The sequence below is a fragment of the Quercus suber genome, unplaced genomic scaffold (assembly GCF_002906115.3).
Source record: "Quercus suber isolate HL8 unplaced genomic scaffold, Cork oak 2.0 scaffold_584, whole genome shotgun sequence".
Classification (NCBI taxonomy): Eukaryota; Viridiplantae; Streptophyta; class Magnoliopsida; order Fagales; family Fagaceae; genus Quercus; species Quercus suber.
Genome location: NW_027070029.1, coordinates 434227 through 452435, shown reverse-complemented (window position 1 = coordinate 452435; position 18209 = coordinate 434227). Strand labels below are relative to the sequence as shown.

Genomic DNA, 18209 nt, shown 5'->3' with positions numbered 1-18209 from the left:
CAGGTGCACTGTCATAGGTATTTTTTTTACATTTTTTACTCTTTTTTTTTAAAACTTTTTAACTCTCCTTTAATATATTTTATTTAATGGTTGAGATTGAAAGTTATTTTTTCAACTTTTAATCTCAGCCATTAATTACAATTGCATCAAGGTATTACACCTGAATCTGAAAAAGACAAAGAGACTTACACATACACATACACATACATAAGCACGCATAAACACATACACATAAACATACATAAATATAAGCACGCATAAATACATACACATACACATACATAAGCACACATACACACACACACATAAACATACATATACAAATACACATAAACATATATACACATACACATAAATATACATATACATAAACATAAACATATATACACATAAACACGTATAAACTCACATAAACGTAAACGTAAACATACACACACATAAACTTAAATATAAACACAAACACACATAAAAGCTCGATTTAGCATACCAAAGTAACTAACGAAATTGTTTGAGGATTGATGTTAGTTTGCAATTTTTTTCAGTCTATATGAGGGTTTAATTTTTCTCAGTCTGTATGTGTGTTTATGTCTATGTATGTTTATGTGTGTGTGTTTATGTGTATGTGTGTTTATGTTTGTTTGTTTTTGTTAATGTTTGTTTATGCACGTTTATGTGTATGTGTGTTTATATTTATATTTATGTTTATAAATATAAACATACATAAACATAAACACATACACATAAACATACATGAACATAAACAAAAACAAACGTACACAAAATCAAGAGAGAGAGAGAGAGAGAGATTGAAATAAGAATGAACAAACCAGATGAGGTAGAGCAACATTCATTATTCTCTTGCACTTCTGGAACTGCATCATTTTCTGATTCTTCTATTTCTTCTGCTTCTAATTCGAAGTCAGAAGACGAAGATGAATCAGATAACCCATGATCAACAAACATACACATACACACACATAAACATACACATACACATACATAAACATACACACATACAAAAATATAAATGAACATAAACATAAACATAAACATACACATACACACACATAAACATACACATACACATACACACTCATACACACGTACATATAAATATTTATGTTTATAAATATAAACATACACACGTACATAAATATGCATAAACATAAACACATACACATAAACATACACATACACACTCATACACATACACATACATAAACATACACACATACATAAATATAAATGAACATAAACATAAACACACATGCACATACACATAAATATAAACATACACATACACACACATAAACATACACACTCATACACATACACATACATAAACACACATATACATACACATACATTTTTAGTTCTCGCCTTAGGCCCCAAAATGTCTAGGGCCGCCCCTGCATGAACCCAAATAAGAATTCACAAAATTAAATCCAAAAACAATACCCAACAACAGAATTAGCAAAAGAAGTGAATAGAAAAACAAAATATTAGTTACGCAACAACAGTAATTCAGTCCAGGAATCAACAAAAAGAAGTAAAACCAACGAACATAAAAAATATATATATATATATATATTTAGGAGAGAGGGAAAGATTGGAGCCATGATCTTAGAACATCTCACCTGCTTGCTGCGTAAACTGGGGCTAGAGCTCGAAGTTTTGGTAACTAGGCCTACTTGTTATGACATTGAAATTGGAGATTTTGTGATGGCTATGATGGGTAACAGCTCAGTCATGGGTGGGAGTGATGCGATGGCTTTGGTTGGTTTTAGACTTTTAGGGTTTTGAGAATTGAGAGAGGTAAAGAAGACGGAGGGCATTTATCGGGTGGGAAGGAAGTAAAAAAACATAAGCAAATAATTTAATTAGAATTTTTTTTTTCCCATATGGAAAAATGTGAATGCTAAAAAAAAATTAATTTAAAAAAAATAGTTTTAAATAAACATACACATACACACACATAAACATACACATACACATACACACACATAAACATACACATACACATACACACTCATACACATACACATACATAAACATACACACATACATAAACATAAATGAACATAAATATAAGCATAAACATACACATGCACACTCATACACACGTACATAAATATATTTATGTTTATAAATATAAACATACACACGTACATAAATATGCATAAACATAAACACATACACATAAACACACACACTCATACACATACACATACATAAACATACACACATACATAAACATAAATGAACATAAATATAAACACACATGCACATACACATAAACATAAACATACACATAAACACACATAAACATACATATACACATACACACTCATACACATACACACACATAAACATACACATACACACTCATACACATGTACATAAATATATTTATGTTTATAAATATAAACATACACACGTACATAAATATGCATAAACATAAACACATACACATAAACACACATAAATATACACATACACATACACATACACACTCATACACATACACATACATAAACATACACACATACATAAACATAAATGAACATAAACATAAACACACATGCACATACACATAAATATAAACATACACATACACACACATAAACATACACATACACATACACACTCATACACATACACATACATAAACATACATACATACACACATAAATATAAATAAACATAAACATAAACATACACATACACACACACACATAAACATACACATACACATACACACTCATACACATGCACATACATAAACATACACACATACATAAACATAAATGAACATAAACATAAACATACACATACACACACATAAACATACACACTCATACACATACACATACACAATGTCTAGGGCCGCTCCTGCATGAACCCAAATAAGAATTCACAAAATTAAATCCAAAAACAATACCCAACAACAAAATTAGTAAAAGAAGTGAATAGAAAATCAAAATATTAGTTACGCAACAATAGTAATTCAGTCTAGGAATCAACAAAAAGAAGCAAAGCCAACGAACATAAAATATATATATATATATATATATTTAGGAGAGAGGAAAAGATTGGAGCCATGATCTTAGAACATTTCACCTGCTTGCTGCGTAAACTGGGGTTAGAGCTCGAAGTTTTGGTAACTGGGCCTGCTTGTTATGACATTGAAATGGGAGATTTTGTGATGACTATGATGGGTAACAACTCAGTCATGAGTGGGAGTGATGCGATGGCTTTGGTTGGTTTTAGACTTTTAGGGTTTTGAAAATTGAGAGAGGTAAAGAAGACGGAGGGCGTTTATCGGGTGGGAAGGAAGTAAAAAAACATAAGCAAATAATTTAATTAGAAATTTTTTTTTTTTCCGATATGGAAAAATGTGAATGCTAAAAAAAAATTAATTTTAAAAAAAATAATTTTAAATAAACATACACATACACACACATAAGCATACACATACACATACACACTCATACACATACACATACATAAACATACACACATACATAAACATAAATGAGCATAAACATACACATACACACGTACATAAATATGTTTATGTTTATAAATATAAACATACACACGTACATAAATATGCATAAACATAAACATACACATACACACACATAAACATACACATATACATAAACACTCATACACATACACATACATAAACATACACACATACATAAACATAAATGAACATAAACATACACATACACACGTACATAAATATGTTTATGTTTATAAATATAAACATACATACGTACATAAATATGCATATGCATAAACATAAACATATACACATAAACATAAACATACACATAAACACACATAAACATATACATACACACTCATACACATACGCATACATAAACATAAATGAACATAAACATAAACACACATGCACATACACATAAACATAAACATACATATACACACACACACACATAAACATACACATATACATACACACTCATACACATACACATACATAAACATACATACATACATAAACATAAATGAACATAAACATAAACACACATGCACATACACATAAACATAAACATACACATACACACACATAAACATACACATACACATACACACTCATACACACGTACATAAATATGCATAAATATAAACACATACACATAAACATAAATATATACATAAACACACATAAACATACACATACACACTCATACACATACACATACATAAACATACACACATACATAAACATAAATGAACATAAACATAAACACACATGCACATACACATAAACATAAACATACACATACACACACATAAACATACACATACACATACACATACACACTCATACACATACACATACATAAACACACATATACATACACATACATTTTTAGTTCTCGCCTTAGGCCCCAAAATGTCTAGGGCCGCCCCTGCATGAACCCAAATAAGAATTCACAAAATTAAATCCAAAAACAATACCCAACAACAGAATTAGCAAAAGAAGTGAATAGAAAATCAAAATATTAGTTACGCAACAACAGTAATTCAATCTAGGAATCAACAAAAAGAAGCAAAACTAACGAACATAAAATATATATATATATATATAACCACTCAGATAGTGAGGTTTCTAGTAGTGATATTCGCCAGATCTACCAGTCATCCTCTGATTCCTCTAGAGTTTCTTCTAGCACCTCTAGTAGTTCAGATGAACCCATAGCTTGCATAGATAGTTGTTGCAGAAACAAAAGAGTCAATGTCCTCTCTAAGCAAAAAGAGCTCCTCTTAGATCTCATAGAACAGATCGAAGACCCAGTCATTAAAGTCCAGAAGCTTACAGAGTTCAAGAGAACCTTAGTTAAGGAAACCAGTAAACCTGAAACTAAGCTTCAAGATCCTAATATATATATATATATATATTTAGGAGAGAGGGAAAGATTGGAGCCATGATCTTAGAACATCTCACCTGCTTGCTGCGTAAACTGGGGCTAGAGCTCGAAGCTTTGGTAACTGGGCCTGCTTGTTATGACATTGAAATTGGAGATTTTGTGATGGTTATGATGGGTAACAACTCAGTCATGGGTGGGAGTGATACGATGGCTTTGGTTGGTTTTAGACTTTTAGGGTTTTGAGAATTGAGAGAGGTAAAGAAGACGGAGGGCGTTTATCGGGTGTGAAGGAAGTAAAAAAACATAAGCAAATAATTTAATTAGAATTTTTTTTTCGATATAGAAAAATGTGAATGCTAAAAAAAAATTAATTTAAAAAAAATAGTTTCAACTTATAGCATCCTTTTTTTATTATGCTTTTTATCATTAGATCAAAACACTAATTAATTTTTGGTGTAAGCGAGATTGAATCTCAAATCTTTTATTCAACCATAAGAGAAAAAAAAAAATAAAATATTGGTTATAGCTTCGGTTTTTGCATGTTTATTTATTAAGAAAGTGAAATAAAATAAAAGTAAATCTTGATGTTTTAATTTTTGTGTTTTTAATTTTTCTTGATTTAGATTTTTGATCCTTTAATTGCTGTGGTGGAGTTTATTTATTTAGTTGCCACGTAAGCTTAAAATATGTCAACTGTATAAATCGTTTGTCACGTAAGTATTTTCCGTTAGTGAGTTAATGGTAGAGACCAAATTAATTGCAAGTTGAAAATAACAAAGACCAAATTGATTGTTACTAAAATGTATGGACCAAATTTATTGTAACTATAAAATGTAAGGACCAAAATAATATTTTTGCCAATCTCAGTCAAAATGTGTGTTGTAGGGGTTGGGTTTGAGCACTATGGGTAATGGATAAGTGGATAAGTGAACTCAAACCCAACAGGCTCAATACAATAAATTTGTAAAGAGTAGGTAGAAGAATTGAGTTTTGATGAGTGTAACAGCGACTGATTATGGTTTAAAGGAAGAATAAGTACAACAAATACGGATTTAGGCAAATAATCCAATCCTCGGCACTAGTTCGAGGGGCTTCCACTTATTATTTCTTGATTGATAGTGACAATGGTTACAAAGTTAGCTCAGGTTGCTACAATGTTTTTCTGGTCAAAATTTCGATCCCCCTTTTCTCAGAGCTCCTTCTTCCTTATATACTATTTTCCTCCTTCATCTCCACCATACACGTGCATGTCAGATCTGCTGTTGTTGATCTTTGTCACATCAACCTTCCTCCCAAAGCTCTTAGGTAGTAGCTGTGAGTCTGAAAAGTCACTGCTTAGGTATCACTTCCGCATTTAATACGGCCAGAGTGTTAGTTGTGGAGCATTTAATGTGGAGGTTGCAGCTTTTCTTGTAATTGCTTTACCGCCATGCTCTAGTGTGCTTGCTTGTTGTACTTATATTCTTCTCTGGGGTACTTTGAAAGATTATTTTTGTGGGTAAGTCTCTTTATATCAACCTCGGCTTTCGCTAGTCGAGGACAGAATTGTCCTCGGCACGGTTTCCTGGGCTGCCATGATTACCATTGCCTTCTTCATATGCGATTATGAGTCTCGTCATGGGCTTCAAGCCCAGTATAGAAGGTGGATGCATATCATTGGGCTTTATGACCCCACATGTGTGTATGTGTGTTTTTTTCCCGGCCTAGTAATCTTTTACTATTAATTATTAACTAGCCTCATAACACGTGCTTCGTGTGTGCGATGAGGCTTTTTTTTGGGTTTAGTGTCATAATTTTTCATTAATTTCAATTTGAGACGTTTCTTTCTTCTATCTAATTAAACCATATGCATAGTGATTTTTATTTTGGACATAGAAAATACATTCATTCAAATGGAAAAAAGAAAAAAAGAAAAAAAAAAGAGATAGTACAAACAGATGTGAAGAGAAAACAATTCAAACACCAACATAAATAAATCATTAAAAAGAAAAAGGGGAGTACATTAAAAATCAAAATTTTTAATAATTCAAAAATAAAGAAGAAGAGATTTGAAAAAACAAAAACAAAAACGAGAGAGAGAGAGAGAGAGAGAGAGAGAGAGAGAGAGAGAAAGTCTTGATAAAGGGGAAAATGAGAAGAAAAAAAAGTGAAAACCAAAAAAAAAAAAAAACCTATGTCTTTATTTTTTATATATAATTTTTATTTTGAGAATCTAATTTATAAGTAAATAAAGTTGTAGGGACCGGTTTCGAGCGCTCTCCACAGATTGAGAGAGTGGACCCAAGCCCAGTTAACTCTGCAATGAATTTGTAGAGTATGGGTTCAAGAGCTAGGCCCTAGTGAGGAATGCAACGGCCATGCATGGTTGTACGTGAATGATGATAACTTAAACGAGGGTTAGGATGCACAATAAGGCTCATCGGACGTGCCTTACAGAGCTTGGAGTTCTTATTATATCTTTCAAGAAAGGTTACAGGATTTGAGAGAATATAAACTACTACAGTATTTCTTTCTCTGGTTTTTCCGTCCGTTTCCCTCTCAAGAGGGACTTCTTATATTATATACTTCTCTCTTAGTTGATCCTAGCCCTACATTTGTTGATCAGCCAGGCCACCACTTGAGAGCTTGTCCCATCAGCCGCATTCCCATCCCTTCTGTGGGTTGCAGCGCCCAAGAAGGCACTGTTCAGGGGTCCTATCCTCATTAATGCGGCCAGAGCGTTAGTTGAGGGCATTTAATGTGGAGGTGACAGTTCATCTGGGACTTGCTCCTCCACCATGCTTCCATGTCTGGTGCTTGGTGCTTGGTACTTGCTATTTGCTCCTTGGGTGCTCGGGGAGATTCCCCTTGAGGATGTGCTGCTTGCTCACTTTCTGATCTCGGGCGTCCGAGGAAGTAATCATCCTCGGTGATGCTTCTTGGGCAACTGGGCTCTACACTTCGTCCTCGGACCTTGGACGCATCCTCGGCGTGGGCCTTTGGGCCTAGTTTGAAGTGGGCCGGGGTTTCTTGACTCTTTCTGGCCCCACAATAGCCCCTCAAAATCTTGCTGTCCGCATCCTCAGGCGGAAAGGAGGATTTTGACACCCTCGGACCTGCTCCGCGTCCAATCGAGTCTTGTCCCTCGTCAGCGTTGGAGTCTTTTCATCTGCCCAAGGTGCGTTACTGGCGCTTCAGTGCGCGTAACGTGTCTTGCATTAAATTCGGGCGGCTTTGTGCTCCCCACGTTCAACGGTCAGATGACAATCAAACGGTGGGGATGCGCCTAGCATTTATGGGCGGGAAAACTCGCGCGGCTCTTCCATCTAGGGTATAAATACCCATTCGAACCGCTTTCACCTTTTTTCATTCACAATCGAGAGCTCCTTGCGCCTTCATTCAAAGTCCAGCCAAATTTCCACCTACATCTCCAGCATAAAAAGCCTGTCCGAGGAGCTCCTCCTCATTTCTGTAAGTCGCTCTATCCCTTTCTAAGCTTTCTTCCTCTCTACTCCCCCTTCTCTTTTATTTGCTCTTTCTTTAGCTCTCTTAGGCGTCGTTTGGGGATGGGTAGGCTTAAGAAGTACGTCTTCTCTGAGGAGGCGATGGAGAAATTCATCGTCGATTATAAGATACCGGCCAACGTGGGCTTGAGGTATTGTGAGGAAGGAGAGTGGCACCTCTAGAGGTAGGAGGGCGAGGTGGTGATTCCCATCATCGCCTTCCTTGAAGGGGGGATGAGGATCCCCATGGGGCCGGTGACAAGGGGTTACCTTACATACTTCCGATTAACCCCCACCCAGTGCGCCTCCAACATGTTCAAAATTCTGGGCAGTGTGGATGCTCTGAATGAGAAGATGGGGCTAAGGCTGACCTATCATGACATGAACTACTGCTACAATCTTCAACACCTGAAGAACAAGTCCTACTACATGAGGACGAGGGACAACAGGGTCCGGCTTATCCAGTGCCTCCCTGAGTCCAACAAGGGGATGAACGAGGATTTTCTCATCGTGTCTGGAGCGTGGCACGATGGCCTTCATTGCCCGACGATAGAGGGGACACTAGGTGGGGCAGTGGGAATAGGAGGGGATTCAAAGATTCTAACTTGTTTCCTGCGTCATTTCGTTTTGTACTGTTTGGTTACTAATGTGGATGTGTTTTCTTTTTCCAGATCCGCACTCCTACTCGCGCCATTTCAACCTGATCAACAGGGAGGATTTGCAGAAGGTGTTTAGGTCGGCGGCTTTTGAAAACGAGGCAGACACCAAGTTAGAGCCGCTCACAAGATCTTGGGGTACACTCCGCTCCAAAAATCGTTCGCGGCCCCAAAGCATGTGATCAAAGCAAAGGATCCTCGGCTGCAGAAAATAAAAGTGACCGAGGACGGGTTCGAGTTTCCCGAGAATCCCTCCACTTCAGAAGGTGTCACAGTAGCAGTCCCCTCTTCCTCCCACACATTCTCAGAGGCCGCGGAAGAGAACTTAGAGAGGGAAGGGGAAGCTGCAGATTTTGGTCCTGCCGAGGATGATTTTGACGTTTTTGAGCAAGTCCATCAGTTCGAGGAGCCCTCTGGAGACTTGGGTGATCCTCGTCTAACCGAGGCAGACCTCTTAGCATCAGAGACATCTTCTCGGCTTAAGATGGGCTACAAGAAGAAAGCTCAACCCAGTCTACTCGACCTAATCGAAGGGCAACCGGGGAAGTCCAAGCCGAAGCTTCCTCCCCGTTCTCCAAAGACTCGTCCTGCTCAGACCAGGTCGGCCTCAACCCAATCCAGGCTTCCTCCTCCTCCGCTTCAGACGAACCCGCCGTCCAGGCACGAGCCTGCTGATCCTAAGCAGAACAAGGATAAGGGCAAGAGGCACCTCGAGGACAAATTTGGGCCCACGTGGGAGGGGGATGACACTCGGCGGCCTTCGAAGCAGCTGAGGATAGGCTCCACAACCCAGGACAAACAGGTTGCTACCTCGCCCGAGGTTCAGGCATGGCTCCCCGCTCCAATGCTCCGTGGGGCACCTTTGAGGGATGACTCCTCCCTCAGGGACTTTAGGGATGGCGAAGGCGCGTACGTGGCCGACGCGGTGGAGAGATGCCTGCTCCTTCCTGCGGATATGGAGCAGCTAGGGACCATGAGGAGTAAGGAGGTCTTCCTCTGCCTCAAGCGATATTTGAGGATGGTAAGACCCTTAACACTTGTGTTTTTTCTCGCTTCAGTTTTTCCTGCCTTCCTTTCATTTTTGAGCTTGGCCAGTTATCATGTATATGTTCTGTTTGGCAGGCTGTCCAGGCCACTTTTAGGCTGGAGGAGGCGGCCAATGACCATGGAAAGGCCATGGATGAAGAGCGCGAGAAGCGCTTGGTGGCCACTCGGACCCTCAAGACCTCCGAGGAGGACCTTGCCAAGGCCAGGGCGGAGCTGAAGGCCATGACCCAGGCTCGGGACAGCACATTGTCAGGCCTTGAGGGTGCCCAGAGGCAGGCCAAAACTCAGACGAAGCGTCTGGGTGAGGTAGAGGGGCAACTGAAGCTCGCCGAGGAGCTGATAGCTGGCCTCACGAAGAAGATGGCTAATGCCGAGGAGGCCAAGAGGGTGGCTGAGTGGGCCAAAGGGGAAGCTGAGAGGGCCAAGTTTGAGGCAGAGCAAGGCAGGGAGGAGGCCTGGGCCACCAAGGAAGAAGCTGAGGCGGCAGCCTATGCTGCTGGGGCAACTGAGACAGCAGCTGCCTACAAATCCCAAGTCCCTGGGGTATGTAGGCGCTACTGCTCCGAAACTTGGAGTGAAGCCCTCAAACAGGCTAGGGTGGAGGTCTCTTCTGACCTGTGTAAGGAGGAGAGCGTGTACTACCCCCTTGTCATCTGCGAGACTGCCCCAGATGGCTCTGAAGCAGAGGAGGCTGCCGTGGAAACTGCTGCTACTCCAGGTGAGGGGGCCTCAGACGCTGGAGTCACTGGTGAGCCAGTCCAAGGGAGTAATCCTCCTGTGGTAGTTGAATTGAGTGATGGCTCTAACGAGGATGCGCCTCAGCAGGCTGCAAAGCCTTCCCCCGATGCCAGGTTTCTTCTGCTGAGGGGGTAGCTATTCCTGCCGTGCCTCTGCAGGCCATCCCACTCAGTCAGGGCTCAGAGGACCCTGAGGCAGCTATGGGCCAGCCACCCACCGGAGCGGGCAACTAAATAGAAGGACTAGGCTCCTTGGTGCCTCTGCCTGCCTCGCTTTATTTTTTGCATCTTTTTCTTCCCTTTTTCTTTGTTTGTAATGTAACTCCCATCGTGTAATTCTTTCAATTTAATGCAATGCGAGCCCTACTTTCTCTTTCTGTTTGTTGAGGCTATTTGTTTACTTGCACGCTATCCGCTTTTTCTTTACTTGTATGACTTTAACTTCAATTGTATCTCGGCCAATCGCGGCATCAATTGTTATAATTGGAGGGCATGTAGGCTCTGATGGACCTTTCGTTTCCTAAGGACCAGGTAGACTTTCTTCGAGTAGACACTTAGGATCCCTTTAAGGTAGTTAGCTTCCCCATAGGCCTGAGTCCGAGGACCATGCAGAGCTTTGGTTCTGTCTAAAGCTTCAGTTTGGCTGTAAGTAACTAGTTTCCCCATAGGTTTAGGTCCTTGGACCATGCAAGACCTAGGTTCTGTCTAGCACCCAGAATATGAGTGGTTAGGCCCCATAGGCCTGAGTCCGAGAACCATGCAGGACCTAGGTTCAGTCTAACGCTTCAGTTTGGCTGTAAGTAACTACTTTCCCTATAGGTTTGAGTCCTTGGACCATGCAAGACCTAGGTTCTGTCTAGCACCCAGAATATGAGTGGTTAGTCCCCATAGGCCTGAGTCTGAGGACCATGCAGGACCTAGGTTCAGTCTAACGCTTCAGTTTGGCTGTAAGTAACTAGTTTCCCCATAGGTTTGGGTCCTTGGACCATGCAAGACCTAGGTTCTGTCTAGCACCCAGAATATGAGTGGTTAGTCCCCATAGGCCTGAGTCCGAGGACCATGCAGGACCTAGGTTCAGTCTAACACTTCAGTTTGGCTGTAAGTAACTAGTTTCCCCAGAGGTTTGAGTCCTTGGACCATGCAAGACCTAGGTTCTGTCTAGCACCCAGAATATGAGGGGTTAGTCCCCATAGGCCTGAGTCCGAGGACCATGTAGGACTAGGTTCAGTCTAACGCTTCATTTGCCTGTAAGTAACTAGTTTCCCCATAGGTTTGGGTCCTGACATGCAAGACCTAGGTTCTGTCTAGCACCCAGAATATGAGTGGTTAGTCCCCATAGGCCTGAGTCCGAGGACCATGCAGGACCTAGGTTCAGTCTAACGCTTCAGTTTGGCTGTAAGTAACTAGTTTCCCCATAGGTTTGAGTCCTTGGACCATCAAGACCTAGGTTCTGTCTAGCACCCAGAATATGAGTGGTTAGTCCCCATAGGCCTGAGTCCGAGGACCATGCAGGACCTAGGTTCAGTCTAACGCTTCAATTTGGCTGTAAGTAACTAGTTTCCCCATAGGTTTGAGTCCTTGGACCATGCAAGACCTAGGTTCTGTCTAGTACCCAGATATAAGTGGTTAGCTCCCCATAGGTTTGAGTCCGAGGACCATGCAAGACCTAGGTACATGCTAACGCTTCAATCTGTAAGTAACTAGTGTCCCCATAGGTTTGAGTCCTTTGACCATGCAAGACCTAGGTTCTGTCTAGCACCCAGATATAAGTGGTTAGCTCTCTATAGGTTTGAATCCGAGGACCATGCAAGACCCAGGTACATGCTAATACTTCAATTTGGCTGTAAGTAACTAGTTTCCCCATAGGTTTGAGTCCTTGGACCATGCAAGACCTAGGTTCTGTCTAGTACCCAGATATAAGTGGTTAGCTCCCCATAGGTTTGAGTCCGAGGACCATGCAAGACCTAGGTACATGCTAACGCTTCAATTTGGCTGTAAGTAACTAGTTTCCCTATAGGTTTGAGTCCTTGGACCATGCAAGGCCTAGGTTCAGTCTTGTACCCAGATATATTTGCCGTTGGGACGCGAGACGTGTGATCATGACAGGCAGAATATTTGAAGCAAAAGAGACTTCTTTATTAATAGTAATACCTTTTCAGGTTATTTACATTCCATGGACGAGGTACAGGTTTGTCATCTAAATCTTTTAAATAGTATGCTCTTATCCCTGCCACTGAGGTAATTCGGTAGTGCCCCTCCTAGTTGGTTCCGAGCTTTCCCCAAGAAGGGTTCTTGGTAGCTCCTACGACTTTTCTCAGCACCAGGTCTCCCGGTGCTAGTGTTCTGAGCTTTATATTGGCGTCATATCCTTGCTTGAGCTTTTGCTGGTAATGGGCCAGCTGGATCATTGCTTGCTCTCTTCGTTCGTCTACCATGTCCAAGCTCCGCCCCAACAGTTCATCATTGTTGCCTGGGGTGAAGGAGCTCGTCCTTAGCGTCGGGAAGTTGGTTTCCAGGGGGATCACTGCCTCCGCACCATTAGTCATGGCAAAAGGTGTTTCCCCCGTTAAGCGCCGGGGCGTAGTCCGGTACGTCCAGAGGACGTGGGGCAGCTCTTCTACCCATCTCCCTTTGGCATCATCCAGTCTCTTCTTAAGCCCGTTGACGATGACCTTGTTGACAGCCTCGGCCAATCCGTTTCCCTGAGGGTAGGCTGGCATTGAGTACCTGTTTGTGATCCCAAGTTCACGACAGTACCTCCTGAAGGCCTTGCTATCGAACTGGAGCCCATTATCCGAGATGAGGGTATGAGGGACCTCAAACCGGGTAACTATGTTCCTCCAAAGGAATTTCTTCACGTCTACGTCCCTGATGTTGGCTAGTGGCTCGGCCTCGACCCACTTGGTGAAATAGTCCATGGCCACCAACAGATACTTCTTGTTCCCTGGTGCCTTGGGGAAAGGTCCCACAATGTCCAAGCCCCATTGGGCGAACGGCCGTGGACTGGACAAAGGGTTGAGGACCCTTCCTGGCTGATGGATGTTTGGGGCGAATCTTTGGCATTGGTCACACTTCTTGACATACTCCTAGGCCTCTTGCTGCATTCCCGGCCACTAGTATCCTTGTGTGACGGCTCGGTGAGCCAGGGATCTCCCGCATGTGTGGCTCCCACAGATTCCTTCGTGCAGCTATTCGAGCAAGAATTCTGCCGCTTCGGGGTGGACACATAAAAGATATGGCCCAGAGTAGGACCGCCTGTATAGCTTGTGATCCTCTGATAACCAGAACCGAGGAGCTTTCCTTCGTATCTTTTCTGCCTCTAACCTCTCCTCAGGCAAGACATCATCTTTGAGGAATCTCACTATGGGGTCCATCCAGTTGGGACCCATCACAACTTGATGGACGGGGATCACTCCCTTTGGCACTTCACTTGCCCTTTCCAGGTGCTCCACAAGTATGATCCGAGGCAGAGCCTCTGCCTAGGAGGTTGCGAGTGTGGCTAGCGAATCGGCATGACTGTTCCCACTCCTAGGAATATGGGACAAGCTGAAGAGGCCAAACTCCAACTGCAAGCGCTTGGCTTGGCTCAGGTATTCTTCATTCTCGAATCTCTGGCCTCCATCTCCCCCTTTACCTGTCCTACCACCAATCTGGAGTCTGAGAACATCTCTATTGACTTTCCTCCCATCTTTTGCACCATGATCATCCCCTGCAGTAATGCCTCATACTCGGCCTCGTTATTTGTGGCCGTGAATCCGAGCCTCAGGGATTTCTTAATGACATGATCTTCAGGGGATACTAGGACCAGCCCCACTCTGGACCCCCTTTGGTTTGCCGCGCCATCCACATATACTTTCCAACATGGTGACTTCGGGATGGAGATTGCCCCAACTGATTTCTCATCACAGCTCTTCTCCTCGGCTGTCACTTCTACGACTGGTTCAGCGAACTCGGCCGTCAAATCTGCCAGAACCTGGCCTTTTATGGAAGTTCGAGGCATGTACTTGACGTCGAAAGCCCCCAGAATTGTTTCCACTTTGCGATTCTTCCTGTGTAGTCAACGGTTTGGAGTACAGACTTCAAAGGCAATTGGGTTAGGACAACCACCGTGTGAGCCTCGAAGTAATGGGGGAGCTTTCTCGTGGTATGGACCACCGCCAGTATGGCCTTCTCCAGGGGTAGGTATTTGACCTCCGCTTCGTGCAGCGACTTGCTGACGTAGTAAACTGGCTTTTGAATGCCATTGTCTTCTCGTACCAGTACTAGGCTCACTGCGTGGGGTGCCACCGCAAGGTAGGCGTATCTAACCTCGTCCGGCTCAGGGTTGGACATGATAGGCGGCCGTGATAGATACTCATTGAGTTGCTGGAAAGCTACGGCACAATCCTCGGACCACTCAAATCCTTTCCATTTGTTGATCAGGAGATAAAAGGGCCTGCACCTGTCGGCCGACCTGGAAATGAATTGGTTCAGCGCCGCGATCATCCCAGTAAGCTTTTGGATCTCCTTGGGGTTCTGCGGAGGCCTCAAATTGTGAATGGCCTTGATCTGGTCAGGGTTGACTTCGATCCCACAGTGGGTGATCATGTACCCCAAGAACTTGCCAGAGCTTACGCCAAACGAGCATTTTGAGGCATTAAGGCAGAGCTTGTGCTCTCTCAGGACGTCAAATGTGCGGCCGAGGTCCTCCAAGTGCTCGGACACCAGCTTGCTCTTTACCACCATATCGTTAACATAGACCTCGATGCTCTTGCCCAACATCGGCTCAAACATTCTCTTCATCATCCTTTGGTAGGTGGATCCGGCATTTTTTAGGCCAAACGGCATAACCTTGTAGTGGTAGTTCCCAATGGGCGTCACAAAGGCTGTCTTCTCTTGGTCCTCCAAGGCTAGTGGGATTTGGTGATAGCCCTGAAAGGCATCTAGGAAGCTTATCCGAGGATGGCCTGCCGTCGCATCTACTAGCTGGTCTATTCGTGGCATTGGGAAGGGGTCCTTTGGGCATGCTTTGTTCAGGTCTGTGAAGTCTACACAAACCCTTCACTTCCCACTTTTCTTCTTGACCACCACAGTGTTGGCCAACCATTTGGGGTAAAAGACCTCCTTGATAGCCCCTGCGCGCTTAAGCTTATTGACCTCTTCCCTGATCGCGTCAGCGTGCTCCTTCGACGGGCGCTGGGGTGGTTGCTGCTTGGAGATCACAGATGGGTTGACGTTAAGGTGGTGACAGATGAAGGATGGATCAATCCCAGGGGCATCGCAGGGGTCCCACGCGAACACGTCAAGGTTCCTTTTGAGGAACTCAAGTAACTCCTCCTTCTCCTGTGGAGGCAGCTAGGTTCCGACCTGGAAGAACTTCTCCGGATCATCGCCAATTACCAACTTCTCCAGGTTCTCACATTTAGCATCCTCGGCAGGTGCATCAGAAGGCGCCACCTAGGTCTTTAATTGCTATGAATCTTCCGCGGCTGGGGCCGAGGGCTGTGCATCAAGCCGATAGGATATGGCAGCCACCGTGCACTGCCTCGCTGTGGGCTGGCAACCTCGGATCTCCAGAACCTGGTCCCCTGATGGGAACTTCACCTTCTGGTGCAAGGTGGAGGCTACGCCCCCCAAGGCGTGTAGCCAGGGCCTTCCTACGATGGCCGTGTAGGGGGAGTATGTGTCCACCACTACAAAGTTCACCTCCACCACCACTGGGCCTGTCTGTATGGGCAGCCTGATTATGCCCTTTGGGATGATGAGCTTTCCGTCGAAGCTCATTAGGGGGGAGCTATAAGGTGTGAGGTCCTCCGGTTTTAGCCCCAGCCCCTTGTAGAAGTCTGGACACATGACCTCGGCTGCGCTGCCACCATCCACCATCACCCTTTTCACGTCATAGCCCCCGATTCTGAGGGTGATGATTAGGGCGTCCTCGTGTGGTTGGATGGTCCCAATCTTGTCCTCCTCCGAGAAACTCAATGCTGGGGGAAGATTCCTCCTGGACCTCTTCGACCCCGTCCGAAGGTCCTCGGTGGGCAGTTGGGCTACGGATAACACTCGCAAAGGGGGTGTGCCTGTTCTTCCTGGCGCGGCCAAGATTATGTTGATTGTCCCAGCGGGCTGCCCCATGGCGGCGTCCTTCCGAGGCTCTTGGTAGGTCTGGCCCTGCTGGCCGCTGGAATGGTGCAGAAGGTGCTTCAGCCTTCCATCCCGGACTAGCTGGTCCAGGTGGTTCCAAAGGTTCCTGCAATCCTCCGTGGCATGTCCGTGGTCTTGGTGGTACTGGCAGTAACGGTTCTGGTTGCGCCTATCAGGCTCTCCAATCATCTTTATCGGCCACCTGAAGTATGGCTCGTTCTTTATCCTTTCCAGGACCTTATGTATGGGTTCTCGGAATACCGCGCCGACAGTCTGGGCATTGGTCGCCCCGGATTGCCCACCGAAATCCCTCCTAGGGCGGGCGTTGCTGTACCGGTCCGACCTGAAATCCCTCCTCTCCTGAGGGATAACCTTCTCCTTTCCTTTGCCCTGTAGCATATCTTCCTCCATCCGCTTGTACTTGTCGATCCGATCCATCAGTTGCCGCACGCTGGTGGCGGACTTTCCTGTCAAGGACTTCTTCAGGCCGTGCCCTATTGGTAGCCCGTTCTGGAATGTACTGATGGCGACGGCGTCATACTTGCCGTCCAGCTCATTGTAAATCTCCCAGTACTTGTCCGAGTAAGCCTTGAGGGTCTCCCCGTCACGCATGGATAGGGACAGCAATGCGTTCATGGGCCGAGGAGGCCTGCTATTCGTGACAAAGCGGGAACCAAAAGCCTGTGTCAGCTGCCTGTACGAGTCTATGGAATTCGTCCTTAGACCGTTGAACCACCTCATCGCCACAGGTCCCAAGCTGGATGGGAAGACTTTGCACATCAGCGCCTCGTTCTTAGAGTGGACAACCATCCTCTGGTTGAACTAGCTCACATGCTCCACGGGATCCGTTTTGCCGTTGTAAGCAATGAAGGTTGGCTGCTGGAACCGCCGAGGAAGCTCTGCCTCCTCTATACGACGCGTGAGGGCGACCTGGAGAGCTGATCCAGCGCCTTGCTCATGGCGTCACCTCCTAAGCCCCTGGGGGTTGGGTTGGCACGCCTACGCCTCTGGTAGCGCTCCTCTTTGTGGGAGAAAGTCTCACTGAGGGGCGTTCTTGACCTTTGCCTGTACTCATCATCACTCTCGTCGTCAGAGGGCAGGTCAGGGCTGGGTTCGGACCGTCTTCGCTGCGCACGGCGCAGCTTCCTCTTCAGATCATCTATCTCGCGCTGCATGGCCACCTTATCATCCTTTCTCTGGGAAGCGTGGCTATGGGCCTCTTCCGATCGGGTGGCCTGGCCATCGTCGCGCTTCTAGGGA

At 44.2% G+C, this 18209-nt stretch overlaps 2 protein-coding genes across 2 annotated transcripts; one reads left to right on the top strand and one right to left on the bottom strand.

The window, feature by feature from the left end:
* The first annotated feature begins 8635 nt into the window (after nucleotides 1-8635).
* LOC112016784 (uncharacterized) lies at nucleotides 8636-10965 on the top strand. The gene is made up of 4 exons (XM_024049268.2): nucleotides 8636-8954; nucleotides 9061-9183; nucleotides 9354-10066; nucleotides 10168-10965. Exons 1-4 carry the CDS (start codon nucleotides 8636-8638, stop codon nucleotides 10963-10965), a joined length of 1953 nt encoding a protein of 650 aa, XP_023905036.2.
* Nucleotides 10966-16280: 5315 nt separating this feature from the next.
* On the bottom strand, nucleotides 16281-17759 carry LOC112016667 (uncharacterized). The gene has a single exon (XM_065764793.1). It carries the CDS (start codon nucleotides 17757-17759, stop codon nucleotides 16281-16283), a length of 1479 nt encoding a protein of 492 aa, XP_065620865.1.
* Nucleotides 17760-18209: the final 450 nt, after the last annotated feature.